This window comes from Nannospalax galili, unplaced genomic scaffold, assembly GCF_000622305.1.
Source record: "Nannospalax galili isolate Female #2095 unplaced genomic scaffold, S.galili_v1.0 scaffold77, whole genome shotgun sequence".
Taxonomy (NCBI): Eukaryota; Metazoa; Chordata; class Mammalia; order Rodentia; family Spalacidae; genus Nannospalax; species Nannospalax galili.
In genome coordinates, this window is record NW_008341457.1 from 1,058,216 (window position 1) to 1,071,476 (window position 13,261).

Genomic DNA, 13,261 nt, shown 5'->3' on the forward strand with positions numbered 1-13,261 from the left:
GACAGGGTCTTTCTATAGCCCAGCCGACCTAGAACTTGCTATGTACACTGGGTGGGCCTCAGTCTCCCAAGTCCTGGGAACAAAGGCATGCATGCAACACCATGCCTGGCTAAACAGTTTTTCTTCTAAATCTACCCTGCCTAGGTGTTTTACTATAGCCACAGAAGATGGAGCAACTCAGGTACAGCTGTTCAGTGAGAGCTGTTCAGGGAACTCTGAAAGAAGCCCATGACCAAACTGTCCTCCAGGTGACACACAGCAGGGCCTGGGCATAGCACCCCCTCCCCCCAACAGAGAACCCACCCACCTCAAGTGCGCGTGTCTCCTCGGCTGGCTCAGAGGGACATCTCTGTGCAGGGTTTTCTGGTGAGGTGGACGTTGCTGGCCCTGTGCAGTCTGCTGGCGTGCTCACCCCATTAGTGCCGCTGCTGGGGACTGTGGGGGGGAAGGAGGGCAGGGGGGATAATGGCAAGGGTTCCCTGGGCCCCCATGCAGCTGGCCATGGTGCAGATCCCATCTAAGGAGACCACTAAAAGCCACGAATTCTTAAGATAAAACCCAAAACTGCCTCAAAGTTCTCAGACATGAAGGTCCACTTTCTTTTTTGAGACAGGGTCTTCCTATAGCCCCAGCTGACCTGGAACTTGCTTTATAGATCAAGCTTGATCTTGATTTCACAAAGACCACCTGCCTGTACTTCTTGAGAGCTGGGATCAAAGGCCTGAAACACCATATTTAGCTAAGGGTCCTTTATCTTTATTCTAGAAGACACTTAGGCACCTTGGGGCATGGCTTCATGTGCGTGGGGATGGGGGGACTAGGTTTGATCCCCAGTATTGCACACTCCCCCAAAAGACTCAAAGAAGAACTGGTTTTCCAGTACATTTTGAAGCAGGACTGGTCAGAAAAACAAAGGAAAAGGGAAATATACTGGTAACAATCGTGAATGAATTTGTGCAACCCATCTTACTAGTGAAATCTCCACAAACTCCTACGAAAATTGGAGACAGGCTTTGTGAGTTTCAGGCCAACTACAAATACACAGTGAGACCCTGTGTCAAAAAACCCAAAAAGGGAAAAACAAAACACAGAAAGGGGCTGGAGAGCTGACTTAGCAGTTAAGAGCACTGGCTGCTTTGCAGAGGACCTGGGTTTGGTTCCTAGCACCCACATGTTAACAACAGTCCTTAATTTCAGTTCCAGGGGATCCAATGCCCTCTTCTGGCTTATGTGGGCATTGCAAGCATGGGTGCACTTACATACATATAGGCAAAACACTCATACACATAAAATTAAAAAAAAAATTTTTTTTATTATAAAGGGCTGGGGGTGTGGCTCAGAGGGACACTTGCCTAGCACATGCAGGGCCAGTAATGAAACCCTGTATGACTCAGTGACACGAAACCACGGAGGGAATCTGGCATCATGTCTAGGCAGGGGGATTTCAATTTTGAGGCAGGTTGGGCTGCAAGGTGAGAATTTGTCTCACAAAAACCCAGCCCTAGTCACGACAAAATAGCAAGCACCGTAACACACTGAGCCATCTTGCCAGCTCCACACCTGGTCAAAACAAGAATCTTGGAGAACTACTTGTGGCTCAGCCCTGTCAGGGTCTGCAAGCGAGAGTCACACCTTCAAGAGTGGGGGTGTGAGAGTGCAGGAGGGTTCAGAAGGTTGTCATGGCCACTTTCCCTCTGCACTGCCAAGGGCAAGCTGTGCTTCCTTACCTGTCTGTGACAGCGCCTTAGGCTGTGGGGCCTGCAGCACAGCTGGGCGGAGCACGCTGCGCTGTTGTTCCTTGGGCTTCTGGCTGGGCAGACCTGGAACAGAGTGCAGACCTGGAACAGAGTGCCCAACGGGCAGAGCCACCCTCCCACTGCAGGGCAGGGCACTGCTGGCAAACCTCAGGCTAGACCACACTAGACCACAGGCTAGCCCATGCAGAACACTGCTGTCCTCTACAGGGATACCACCCCACCCGTGCGGTCCAGTCAACACTCCAGGCAACCTATGACTTCCAACAACTGCTCAGGACCAGGCCAGCACACATAGTCCCCAGGCCTACAATGGCCCAGCATCCTGGTCCAGCCTGCTCTCTAAGCAGCTTCCCAGGACTTCCTGAAGTGTCAATCACAGTCCACAGCAAACAGGATCAGGATGGGAGCTGGACTGTCACCAACCTGCGCTGGGCGCCTGGCCATGGATCAGCGTCGGGGGCTTGAGGCGGAAGCCGCTGCTCTTTTCCTCTGTAAGCACAAGACATGGCTGAGCAGCCTGCAGGACCCCAACAACCATCCAGGTTCCATCAGGGAGCAAGGGGCCCTAGCAGTTGTGGAGCCTGGAGGGAGGTCCAGGAGGCGAGTCAGGGTGACCCCTCCACCAGGATCAGGCCCTTCATCAGAGAGGGGATGCTAGGCACCCCAATCAAGGGGCCTAGGACCTGCCTCCAGGAAAGATTACGGGTCAGGATGGGCCCAGGGGGCTGTGCCTGTGGCTCACTGACAAGGATGAACAGCAGACAAACAGAGCTGGTAGGTACAAGAACCAGGGGCTATGGGGATGCCTGGCAACTGGATGTCAGCTGAGGAAGGAGGCCGAGTAGGGATGGAGCATCTTGGGTGTTAGTTTAAGTCTGGATATACCACTCAACTGTAAGTTGAAGTGATGCAGGCATCCTGTCACACGTGACTCTGACTGGGAACAAAGACAGGTCATAGTGGGGAGCCCAGTGGCTGACCTTGGGGACCATTGGGTCAGGGCAGCACTTGGGCCCAAGTGATGGGTGTTAAGCCTGCTCCCCATCACAGCACAGGGTCACACAGGATTCTGGCTAGTGATGGGGAGGTCAAGTTCATAAACCAAGTAAATGAACTGTTTGGAAGCCCCACTGGTTTCATGGCCTGAGTCTTGGCCACAGAAATCCCTAGACACCCTGCTCCCCGAAGAGTGAGATTGGGGGTGGCATTATAGGCCACAGGGACCGTGATGGTCACTGACTAGCTCTAGCATGGCGCCTAGAGGTTTGTCATGCACAGGGATACAAGTAATGCACACTGGGCACTACTGTGACCAGTTGGACAGACAGGGCGAAGACAGGGTGGATGGGGACCTACCTCATCAGCCCCATCCACAGACATGCCCACCAGCTCCTCAGCCATCTTGAACATGGTTCACTAGCACCAGAGTGGCTGTGTGTGACTCTAGGCAGGGCCCAGGAGACAAACCTCACCCCATCAGAGGGTGAGCTGGCACAGCCTCTGGAAGGCAGTGTGCACAGCTGCTCACATGAGGACATATCTGCTAAACTGAACCTGGCAGCCCCCAGATGCCAGAGGGGCTTCTGGAGCAGAGGCCTGGAGGGCTGTGGACTGGGGAAGGATAAGCTGGGGACATGGCAATGAGGGACTGCATATACCATGTTTCTTTCTTTCTCATGTAGCCCAGGAAGACCTCAAACTATACAGCTGAGGATGATCTTGAACGCCTGATCCTCCTGCCTCTATTGCCCTAGTACTGGGTGACAGGTGTGTGTGCGCCACCACACCAGGCTGAGGCCAGACTTCTTCCTGTCAGGAAGAACTGCAGGGTGCTAGAAGGCTACCCATGCTGGGGAAGGGGTGGGGAGAATCCAGCTGATCCGGGCCATCTGTGGGTGGAGACAGAATGACCCATGCAGGTGGGGACACGTGTTCCCAGCACCGTTCCCATCTGCCCAGGAACAGGGCCACGCCCTGTGGGGCAGCAAAGGGGCGGGGTCACCCTGAGCACCCTGGTTCTAGGGAGCTCACCGCACTATAGACCTTGGATCCTTTGAGAATAGCAGAGACTCCAGGCCTGGGATCAAATGACTACTCAAGCCCCATGAAAGGACAGAAAGAGGGGACCAGGTAGGCTGGACCTGGGGCCATCACTACTGGGGCTGCCCCTGTGGGTTCCCCAGGATGCAGTCCCTAGGTCTGATACTGACACAGGACCTTCAGTCCTGGAGAGCTCTCTCAAAGAAATGGAGAGGCCCTGGGTAGTAGAGACTCCCTGTGTTGAGGTCCATGGGGTGGGTGGGGACGTCCCTGTGCCGGAAGCCATGGGGTGGGGGGCTCCTGTACTGGAGGTCATGGAGGCCTCCAGACAAAGGGACAGGGAAGGGTCTGGTGTTTCTTCTGTCAGGTTTACAGTCTTTTAAGTTCAAGTGAAGACAGAACTGAGGGGCTGCAGAGATGGCCCAGGCCTAAGAGTTTGAATCCTCTACATCTACATAAAAAGCTGGGGGTGGAGACAGTTGACCCTGAGCCAGCCTAGCCAGCTGGTTAGAGTTGCAGGCTTCTGGCTCAGGGAGACCCTGTGTCAAGAGGATCAGGCAGTGAGCAAGAGAGGAAGACAGATGTCTGACTCTGGTCCCCACACACACGTGGGCACACACTCATGAGCACTCACCATGCACATGTGCACACATATGAACACAAATCAAGGTGGGCAGGCTGACAAGGCTGGGGATCTCTTTTGAAGGTGCTCCCAGGCAAGGCAGAGAAGCTGTGATAGCGGTCTAAGCTGCCCATTTCCTAGGGTCACCTTGTGCCAGATGTAGGGGGTCAAGGTGAGGAGACTGCCAGGGAGGGAAGGGGGAAGATGTGAGACCAGACAGACCTTGACAGAGCATTAGAACTGCTGCCACCTGCTGCCCCCAGGGGACCAAACCAGAGCTGACAGTGAGCTCTCCACCACTCACAATGCCACGTGCTGTGTGGCATCCAGGGACAGCGACCGCCACGTGCCTGGGGATACTGAAGAATCACAATCTTCAAGGGAAGGCAGGGATGGCTCAAAGTGGCTCACTTCTAGAGTGGAAAGGGCTCTGACCATTACAAATGGTCTGCCCGGCCAACACCACCAGGGAGGCGTGGGGTGCCTTTGAGCCTGCAGTGAACTGACACTAAGTGGGTCAAGTCACAGGATTGCAGCTGTTGAACTTGCTTGTGAAATCTTTTATGGGGAAATTTCAGGGTTGGCTCTCAGGTGAAAAGCCCATTTTTGGCTTTTTTGAAAAGCCCTTTTGGCCAACCTTCGAGCGCCCTTTGTGGCCCACAGCCGTGGTGAAGGGTACTGACCCAGGTGACAGTCACGACTGTGGGCACTCAGTAACCAAAAAAGGGCAAAATGTCACTGCCGCAAGGGGAAGCCTTCTCATTGGGCATGCTGGTAGTTATTTTTTGGAGACAGGGTCTCATGTAGCCCAGTTTGGCCTCTAACTCTGCAGTCGAGGATGACCCTGAATTCTTCATCCTCCAACAGGTGTGCACCACCACGCCTTGTTTATGCAATGCTGCGATTCAAACGGAGGGCTTTGTGCATGCTGGGCAAGTGCCCTACCAACTGAGCCCCAGCCCATTTTGCTTTTCTGTGAAAACATGAAAAATGACCTGTGTATTCTAAAGAGTAAGATGTCAGGCCTGCCTCGAACAGGATCCAGGACAGTGTTGAGGAGCTGATGACATACCATGCTTTGAGTGTCTCTGAGGCCTGGCCAGCACCCTGCTGCACTCCCCCCACTTGGTTCCTGTTTTGTTCTGTACAGGGACAAGATCCAGGCCTTGTGCTTACCCACGTGGTTAAGTTCGGCTAAGCTGCCCAAGCTGGCCTTGCCCTCAACAGTCCCCCAGCGGACTCCTAGAGCGTGGATGGCAGGCTTGGCGGTGGAAGGCTAGATTCCTTCCTAGACAGCAACAACCCCGCAGTGGGCAGCTGGGGACATGTCTGTCCATACCACCTGAGGCTCTGCCAATGGGCCCTGCCACTCAGGGCAGAGGGAATGGCTGCAAAGCAGTAGTCACTCCCAAACCTGAAGGGCACCCCATGGCTAAAGCGGCAGCTGTACTTTGTCAGACCCCCACTAAGCAGCCTGGGGGCCTCTGCGTGGATCCTGTCTCATTACTGCACCAGTCCCTGTGGGAGCCCCAGGGCTGGTGTACACATGCAGCGCCCCCTACTGGGCCTCATCTGGGCCCAGGGCTCTGTAGGCTACTGTGCATGTGCCCACCTTGTGTGTGTGCCAGTGCTCACTACTGGGAGTCTGGACCCTTCCCCTGCACACCTAGGCCAGGCCGCAGCATGCATGCAGTACTGTTACCCTGCAGTCCATGCCACTGGCCAGTGTCACTCATGTTTGCAGTCAGTGTCCTCAAAGGGCTCTGTAGGTGGCCCTCCAACTCCACTTATAGCCATAGCCGTCTCAGTTTCTCTTGGTCACTCCATCTTGGCAGGCCAGTGTCACCGACTCCAGGCAGGCCCCCATGTCCCCTGGCTCTGGTTTCAGTGGCGGAGGGGAGGGACGGGGACGCACAAGGTGCAGCTCACCTGAGTGGGTTAGCGAGGACGTCCGCTCGCGCTTGACAGGAGGGCAGTAGTTTCCATCTTCATGGTCAGAATCTAGAGAAGGGGTAGGGGGGTCAGGTGGGATTCCTGCTTACCTCCAGGGCAGACCAGTATTCCAGAGACTTCCTTACCTTCTCCAGCTTCGGGACTGGAGCCATCAGCTGATCTCTGCAATGAGAAATGGGGGATGGAGAGGTGAGAGGCACCCAGCTCCCCAAATCCTGGGCCCGTAGCTCCCAATGGAGGCACCCCTCTGCACTCCACCACAAGCATCACCTGCTGCCCAGGAACCCCAAGGACCCCTGCCAGGGGTTGAGGAAGTACTCCCCACATGGGATTTGATTCCAGTGACCCATAGGTCACCCTGATCTCCAACATGGAGCCACCAGGAGGTGCAGCTGCGGTCTCCACCACGACCTGGAGAATTTAATTTGGATGTCTGGCATAAGAGCAGCCTGGCTCCTACCCCTCACCCTGGAACATTCTATAGCACATGTGCATGCCAGCTTCAAGGAGGGATGAGCTAGGGGGCTTGGGGTGCAAGCTGGTGACACAGTGGCTGACACAGTACTACCAGAGACCACAGCAGGCTGCTCAGGGCCTTATCCAGCTGGCCTGGGACTCTGCGGTCAGCTCCTACCCAGAGCAGTCTGCTCTTTGGTCCATTAGCACACAGTCATCCCTCAGACCCTGTAGCCTCAAGGGGGGACAATGCACCCCTGGAGGATGTCACTTAAGTTGGCAGGAGAGCCCAGTGTCCTGTGGTCTAAAAGGCTCAGGGCTCAGGCAGAACCCAACAAGGGATGCTGGCCCTGGGGACCTCAGGGGGTAACATGAGAAGGGTCCCAGGAACAACTGAAATGAACGCCAGGGCCAGTGAGGCCAGCAGAGACCCTCCCACAGCGGGTACTGGCCAGCTTTTTCCCATAAAGGGCCAGAAAGTTGCTGCTTTTGGCTCACGGGCGGCATCTGCTCACTGAGAGGCGCTTTGGCTTATAATCCTTTAAAAATGTAAACACTGGCACGGCTTTCAGACTGTGTGAAAACAGAGGGCAGCAAGGGTACAGAAAGGGTGGGATGCTTACTCCAAGCCACACAGCAAATCCTGGACCAACTATAGTACCCACCCAGGTGGGAGCTGACAGTTGGGATCCACACCCCCAAGAGGCCAGCCCCAGCACCCTCCATCACATGGCAGATGTGTAGGCTATAGACAGCATTAGGAAAAGGGTCTCCAGCTAAGGTTGCTCAGGGACTCTGCAACACCTTGGGTTATACAGACCAGAGTCATCCCTTTCCTGGAAGGCATTGGGGTGCATTCCCAGAAGCAGTTGCCATCTACATGGCTGGAGGCTCCAGATGGCCTCACCTGGTTTGCAGCCAGTGGCAAGGCGACATCTTCCTCGTCCTGAGTTCTCTGTAGCTGGGCTCTAGTAACCTAGGGTCTGGGCACCCATGTGATGGCTTCCGGTCTTCCCACTCGCTCCTCAGTCCCCCCTCCCATGTCCCTGTTCCCCAGTTCCAGCCCTCCTGTTAACGTACACACATTGTGACTACACTCATCGCTCTTGCAGGGTTCCCCAGCCCTGGGACCTTCCCCATCCTTGTTTCTGGAACTTTAATAAGGTTCCCTTTAGGCCTCTTGGGACAACCCAAGCCTTGGTGTGCACCTGCACTGTGGTAAGTGTCATGGTCACTTGCGTGCTGTTGTGGCGTGGCTCTGACATTGACCTGGGATGTTATCCCCCACTGGAACCCAAGTTTCAGGAGAAACTGGTCCCTGGCACACTGCAGAAGACACTGGCTAGGAACCTGTCTGATGGAGGGATGCTGTCAGTCACTGCACCCCAAGGAGCAAGGGCAGCACCCTGACATGCGGTGGAAGTCACATGTGGGGCTGGCAGTCCAGGGCTCCCCTGTGTGTCCTGGAGCTCTAAGTACACTCCCAGCATCTTCCTTACCCAAAGGCCCCATGCCTGACCACTGGCAAGGGGGGGTCACCATGGCAACTCTCCATGTGTGAATGTCCTGGTCACTGATGTCTAATTTTACATACTGAAACCACACCCTCCAGACATAAACGGTGAGCTGCTGGCCCTGCCAACTCATGCTGGTCTCTAATGTCATCTGGGTTCCCCCAATAACCCACTGACTGAAGTGGGGTACCTCAAACTTGCCCTGGGCATGGACGACTGGGTGAAATGGAGTTCATGTTCCCTGCTGTGTCCTCCTCAGTAACCCTGAGGAGTAAGTGACTTCTGTGAGTTCAAGGCCAGCCTAGGTTACATAGCAAGTTCCAGGCCACCCAGGGCTCCATGGTGAGACCGTCTCAAAACAAGAAAACAAACACCAAAATTCCAAAGCTTGCGCCAGGTCTTAGACAGGTGGACCTCGGGGATGGCATGATATGGGGTGCAGTCCTGCAGGCCAAGGGCACTCTAGCAGAGAGCCTGCTTTCTCTGAAGCTGACAGAGATGAGCCTGTGGCAGCCTAGTCACCTCCAAGCTGTCCTCCAAGACAGGACAATGAACACCACGTCCTTTTACCACTCAGTGCCCACTTAGCACACCTGGGGCCCACAGCATGAAGCGCAGACGGAAAAGTCCTCGGGGCAGCTCGAGGCTTCCTGACCTCATGTGGGGCACAGCAATAGCCAGGTTGGTCACCCTGAAGACGGTGGGCGAGCTGTGCCTAGGAGATGGAGGATCTGGTTGTACCCTGCTGGATTTACAGACCAAGTGACACAAATTACAGTTGGTCTGTTCAAGGCCACCTGAGTGACATGCCCAGTCAGCAAGATGGCCCACAAAGGAACCACTGGCAGGCGGCCCAGCTTCCCTGACAGGATGGGCTGGTGTTCAGCACTGTCACCAAGCGGTGTGATGGAGCTACCCCCAGCACCATGAAGGCCTGAGTGCTGAAGGCAGGGGTGCCTGTCCCATATCTGGCCCTCTGCGCCCTAGGATTGAGGTCACCTCCAGTTTCCCTCCACCCTGTGCCCCTGCTCAGCCCCATGGTGGGTCCCTCAGCTGGGCCGCCTCTTCCCTGGCCAAACTGACAACTGGCTGCGTTTTTCTGCTTACCCAACATGAACCCATCCAGATCAAGAAGCTGGGATCTGTGGGCACAGAGCAGTTCAGATACAGGCTTCTGGCACGAAGGGGATGTGTGTGTACTGCAGAGCAGCTGTCTGTCAGCCACCTGCTGTGAGTCTAGAAACCGCCACCCAGGCTGTACAGCCCCGTGCAAAGCCAGGCTTCCTGATCTCAGGCCATACCCTCTGACGGCCCACAGAGCCTGAAGTGTCTGCAGCTGCTCTGTCCCAGACCAACGGAGCACCCCGAATCTCAACGCAGCTTTCTTGTGGTCCCTCCCCCACATTCCCTGGCGCACCATAAAGCACTGCACTCAAGCCTACAATCAGCATGGAACACCAGCCTCACCATGGTCCTACGCAGCTTCCAGGCTTGTGTGCCATGTTTAGGCTTAAAAGGCTTCTTGGGGCTGAGCAGTTAAGACTGGTTAAAGACCCAGGTTCAGTTCCCAGCACCCACATGGCAGCTAAAAACTGTCCATAATTTCAGTTCTAGGGGATCTGATGCCCTCTTGGACACTGCCCAACATGGGTACACTTACATACATGCAGACAATACACTCATATGCATAAAATTTAAAAATAACAATTTTTTTTGTATTTTTTACTTCTTTTTTTTTTTTTTTAAATAGGTTTCCTGGCTGGATGGCTGGATGTGGTGGCGCACACCTTTAAATCCCAGCACTTAGGAGGTAGGTGGATCTCTATGAGTTCAAGGCCAGCCTGGTCTACATAGTGAGTTCCAGGCCAGCTGGGGCTACAGAAAGACCAAAAAAAAAAGAATGAATAAAAATAAATTAGGTTTTTTAGGGCTGGAGAGATGGCTCAGTACTTAAGATCACTGACTGCTCTCACAGAGGACACGGGTTTGATTCCCAGCACCCACATGGCAACTAACAACTGTACGTAATTCCAATCCCAGGGGATCTGATGCCCTCTTTTGATCTCCGAGGGCACTGCACGACATGGGTGCATCTACCTACAAGCAATACAATCATACACATAAAATAAAAATAATAAATAAAATGCCAGGCGTGGTGGCACATGCCTTTAATTCCTGCACTTGAGAGGCAGAAGCAGGTGGATCTCTGTGAGTTTGAGGCCAGCCTGATTTAAGTTCCAGGTCACCTGGGGTTACAGAGAGACCCTGTCTCAAAAAGACCTAAATAAATATAAATAAATAAATAAATAAATAAATAAATAAATAAATAAATGGTTTCCTTAAATACACAGACCGGCAGCTAGAGAGGTGCCTAAGTAGTTAAGAGCACTCGCTGTTCTTGCAGAGGACCCAGGTTTGGGTCCCAGCTCCCACATGGCAGTTAATAACCATCCCTAACTCCAGTTCCAGGGGATCTGACACCCTCTTCTGTTCTCTGTGGGCATTGCACACATGGGTGCACTTACATGCAGGCAAACACTCACAGACATAAAATAAAAATAAACCCCCCCAAAATTAAAAATTGAAATGCACATGGGCTGGTGTGAAAGGAGGTACTGCTTGGGTGTGAGGAGGTCTGCAGTACCCAAAAGACTTCCTGTCCTCAGAGGCCTCCACTGCTTTATGAGACCTCTCCCATTAGAAGAGCAGGGCCTGCTGTCACTGGAAACCCAGGATGGCGCTCACCTCCCGTTTAAGTGATTCTGGGTATGTGCAGGCATGTGCATGCACGTGGAGGCCAGAGCAGAGTGTCAGGCTTCCTCCTCTATCACTCTCCACCTTATTTCTAGAGGTAGGATCTCTCAGTGAACCCAAAGCTCACTGTTTGGGTCAGCTAGCCAGGGAGCTCCAGGGATCCCCTGTCTCTGCTCCACAACGGTGGGTTCTAGGCACACACAGCCATGATGATGATGGCTTTTACAAGAGCACTGGGATTTGAACTCAAGTTCTCTTCTTTTACAGCAGGAGTAAAAGATACTCACTGAGCCATATCCCCAGAATCCACTCCTCTAATAACTCCTGCATTTTTATAAGTGTACATGTGTACAATGCCCATGGATGCCAGAAGAGGTCAGATTCCCTGGAACTGGAGTTACAGTTGTTAGCTGCCATGTAGGTGCTAGGAACTGAACCCAGTTCTCTAGCCCGTGTGTTTTTTGAGATAGGGTCTCCCTATAGCCCCAGCTGGCCTGGAACTTGCTATGTAGACCAGCCTGGCCTCAATCTCATACAGATCTATCTGCCTCTGTTGGGATTAAAGGCATACGCTGCCACACCCGGCTTTCATCTAACTTTTAAAATCCAGACACTTCTTGATGCTGAGGGTTGATCTTCCCACCAAGAACTTCCATGTGAGCTTCAGGGGTTGGCAAGAGGCTTCCCCTGGGCTCAGGCAGGGGCCTTCCCTCCTCCTGACTCCATGGGGGGCAAATGCTTCTCACCCTAGTCGGAACTGCCCCCAGCCTTGCAAGGTGCCCTGGACTAAGCAACTCCAGAGTCCCTGTGTCCCTCTGAACTTGAATTCGGATCCAGAGAAAGAGAAGTGAGAGGCAGCGGGTGGGATTGGCTGGAAGGGTGACTGGTGCTCAGTGCTCCTTTGCACCCTGGGCAGTTGCCCCATCTCCCACTGTGTGCACACACCCAGGCATGAGAGGCTCAGTCCTTCCATGTGGTCAGGGCCATGAACAGAGGGGCCAGGAGGTCCTGCTGCCCACCACCAGTGGCTTCTGGTGGACTTAGGGCCGGGGTGGGTGGCGGGCACTTACCCCTGCCGGGTGTTGCAGGCCAGAAGGCCGGGCTGCAGGAGCGGGAGGCGGAGGAGAGCTGGCGGAAGCACTAGCAGGGGCAGGAGGGTCTAGGGCATGTTCCCCAGCAGACTCAGGGGGCCCTGCGCCATGTCGGGGCGCCTTGGCCTCCCCCCGAGGCTCCTCTCCCGACTCTGGCAAGTCTTTCTGCTCTGTGGAAGACTGGGGGGTAAAAAAGACAATTTTCCTTCAATGTACACAAAAGGCCACATGGTAGGGTGGGAAGGGGACAGGGTCTGGAGGTGGTGTGGTCCTTGGGGACAAGCCAGGCCACCAGAGAGGTGCACATGGCACCTGTTGCCAAACAGGCTGTTGTTGCCTGTTTGGTTTTGAGGGAGGCTCCAGGCTCCTTTCCATAACTATGGAGGACCCAATACACAGTAGCTCTGCCTATAGCCCCAGGGAGGGGTCCCTTTTTGAAGACCAAGGGAGGAGACATCAAGATAAAGACTCAACCCCCAGGACTCTCAGCTGCTCTCCTCAACCTCTCCAACCAGACACCCCACTGCTGAGGCCTCGGTGGGCAGGTGTGGGGTGGGGATGGCTTGGCTGTCAGTGGCAGGTAGACTGGGCAGTTCTCAGAGCCCTTGACTTATTTGTTGTTGTTTTGTTTATTTTTAAGACAGGGTCTCCCTGTAGCCCCAGCTGGCCTGGAACTCACTATGTAGACCAAGATGGCCTTGAACTCACAGAGATTTGCCTGCCTCTGCCTCCTGAGTGCTGGGATTAAAGGTGTGCGGCACCACATCCAGTTTGGCTTATTTGGAAAGGCTAGGGGATGGCTAAGCTGGCTGTTAAGTCTCGTTCCCCTGAGGTGTGACACCCAGCAGGCTTTGAGGTAGGGGTGGGGGACCCAGGGATTCTCTACTCCAGCCAAAAGAATACTGGGGGTGGGGGTGTTGTTACCTTCCAAAGCTCCCATGTAAAGCCACTTTATGCTGAGGTCTCCCATCACCAGCGGTGCACCTGCTTTGGGGGGGGGGGCCTGACCACCCACATGTGCTGCTACTTTTGGCCCCTCCACCAACAATGGAGCAAGCACAGCAGGATAAATAC

At 54.2% G+C, this 13,261-nt stretch overlaps 1 protein-coding gene across 4 annotated transcripts in view; it reads right to left on the reverse strand.

Moving 5' to 3' along the window:
- The window catches only part of Ranbp3 (RAN binding protein 3), a 44,207-nt gene that overhangs the window by 11,190 nt on the left and 19,756 nt on the right, over nucleotides 1-13,261 (reverse strand). For 2 of the 4 annotated variants that reach the window (XM_008836925.3, XM_029565298.1), the window contains exons 3-8: nucleotides 12,167-12,367; nucleotides 6,498-6,534; nucleotides 6,349-6,420; nucleotides 2,181-2,246; nucleotides 1,728-1,820; nucleotides 308-435 (exon numbers count right to left, since the gene is read on the reverse strand). In XM_008836925.3, coding sequence (XP_008835147.1) covers nucleotides 308-435; nucleotides 1,728-1,820; nucleotides 2,181-2,246; nucleotides 6,349-6,420; nucleotides 6,498-6,534; nucleotides 12,167-12,367 — 597 coding nt within the window. The remainder of the gene's footprint in view (nucleotides 1-307; nucleotides 436-1,727; nucleotides 1,821-2,180; nucleotides 2,247-6,348; nucleotides 6,421-6,497; nucleotides 6,535-12,166; nucleotides 12,368-13,261) is intronic. The other 2 variants (XM_008836927.3, XM_017799121.2) reach the window with 1 other exon arrangement.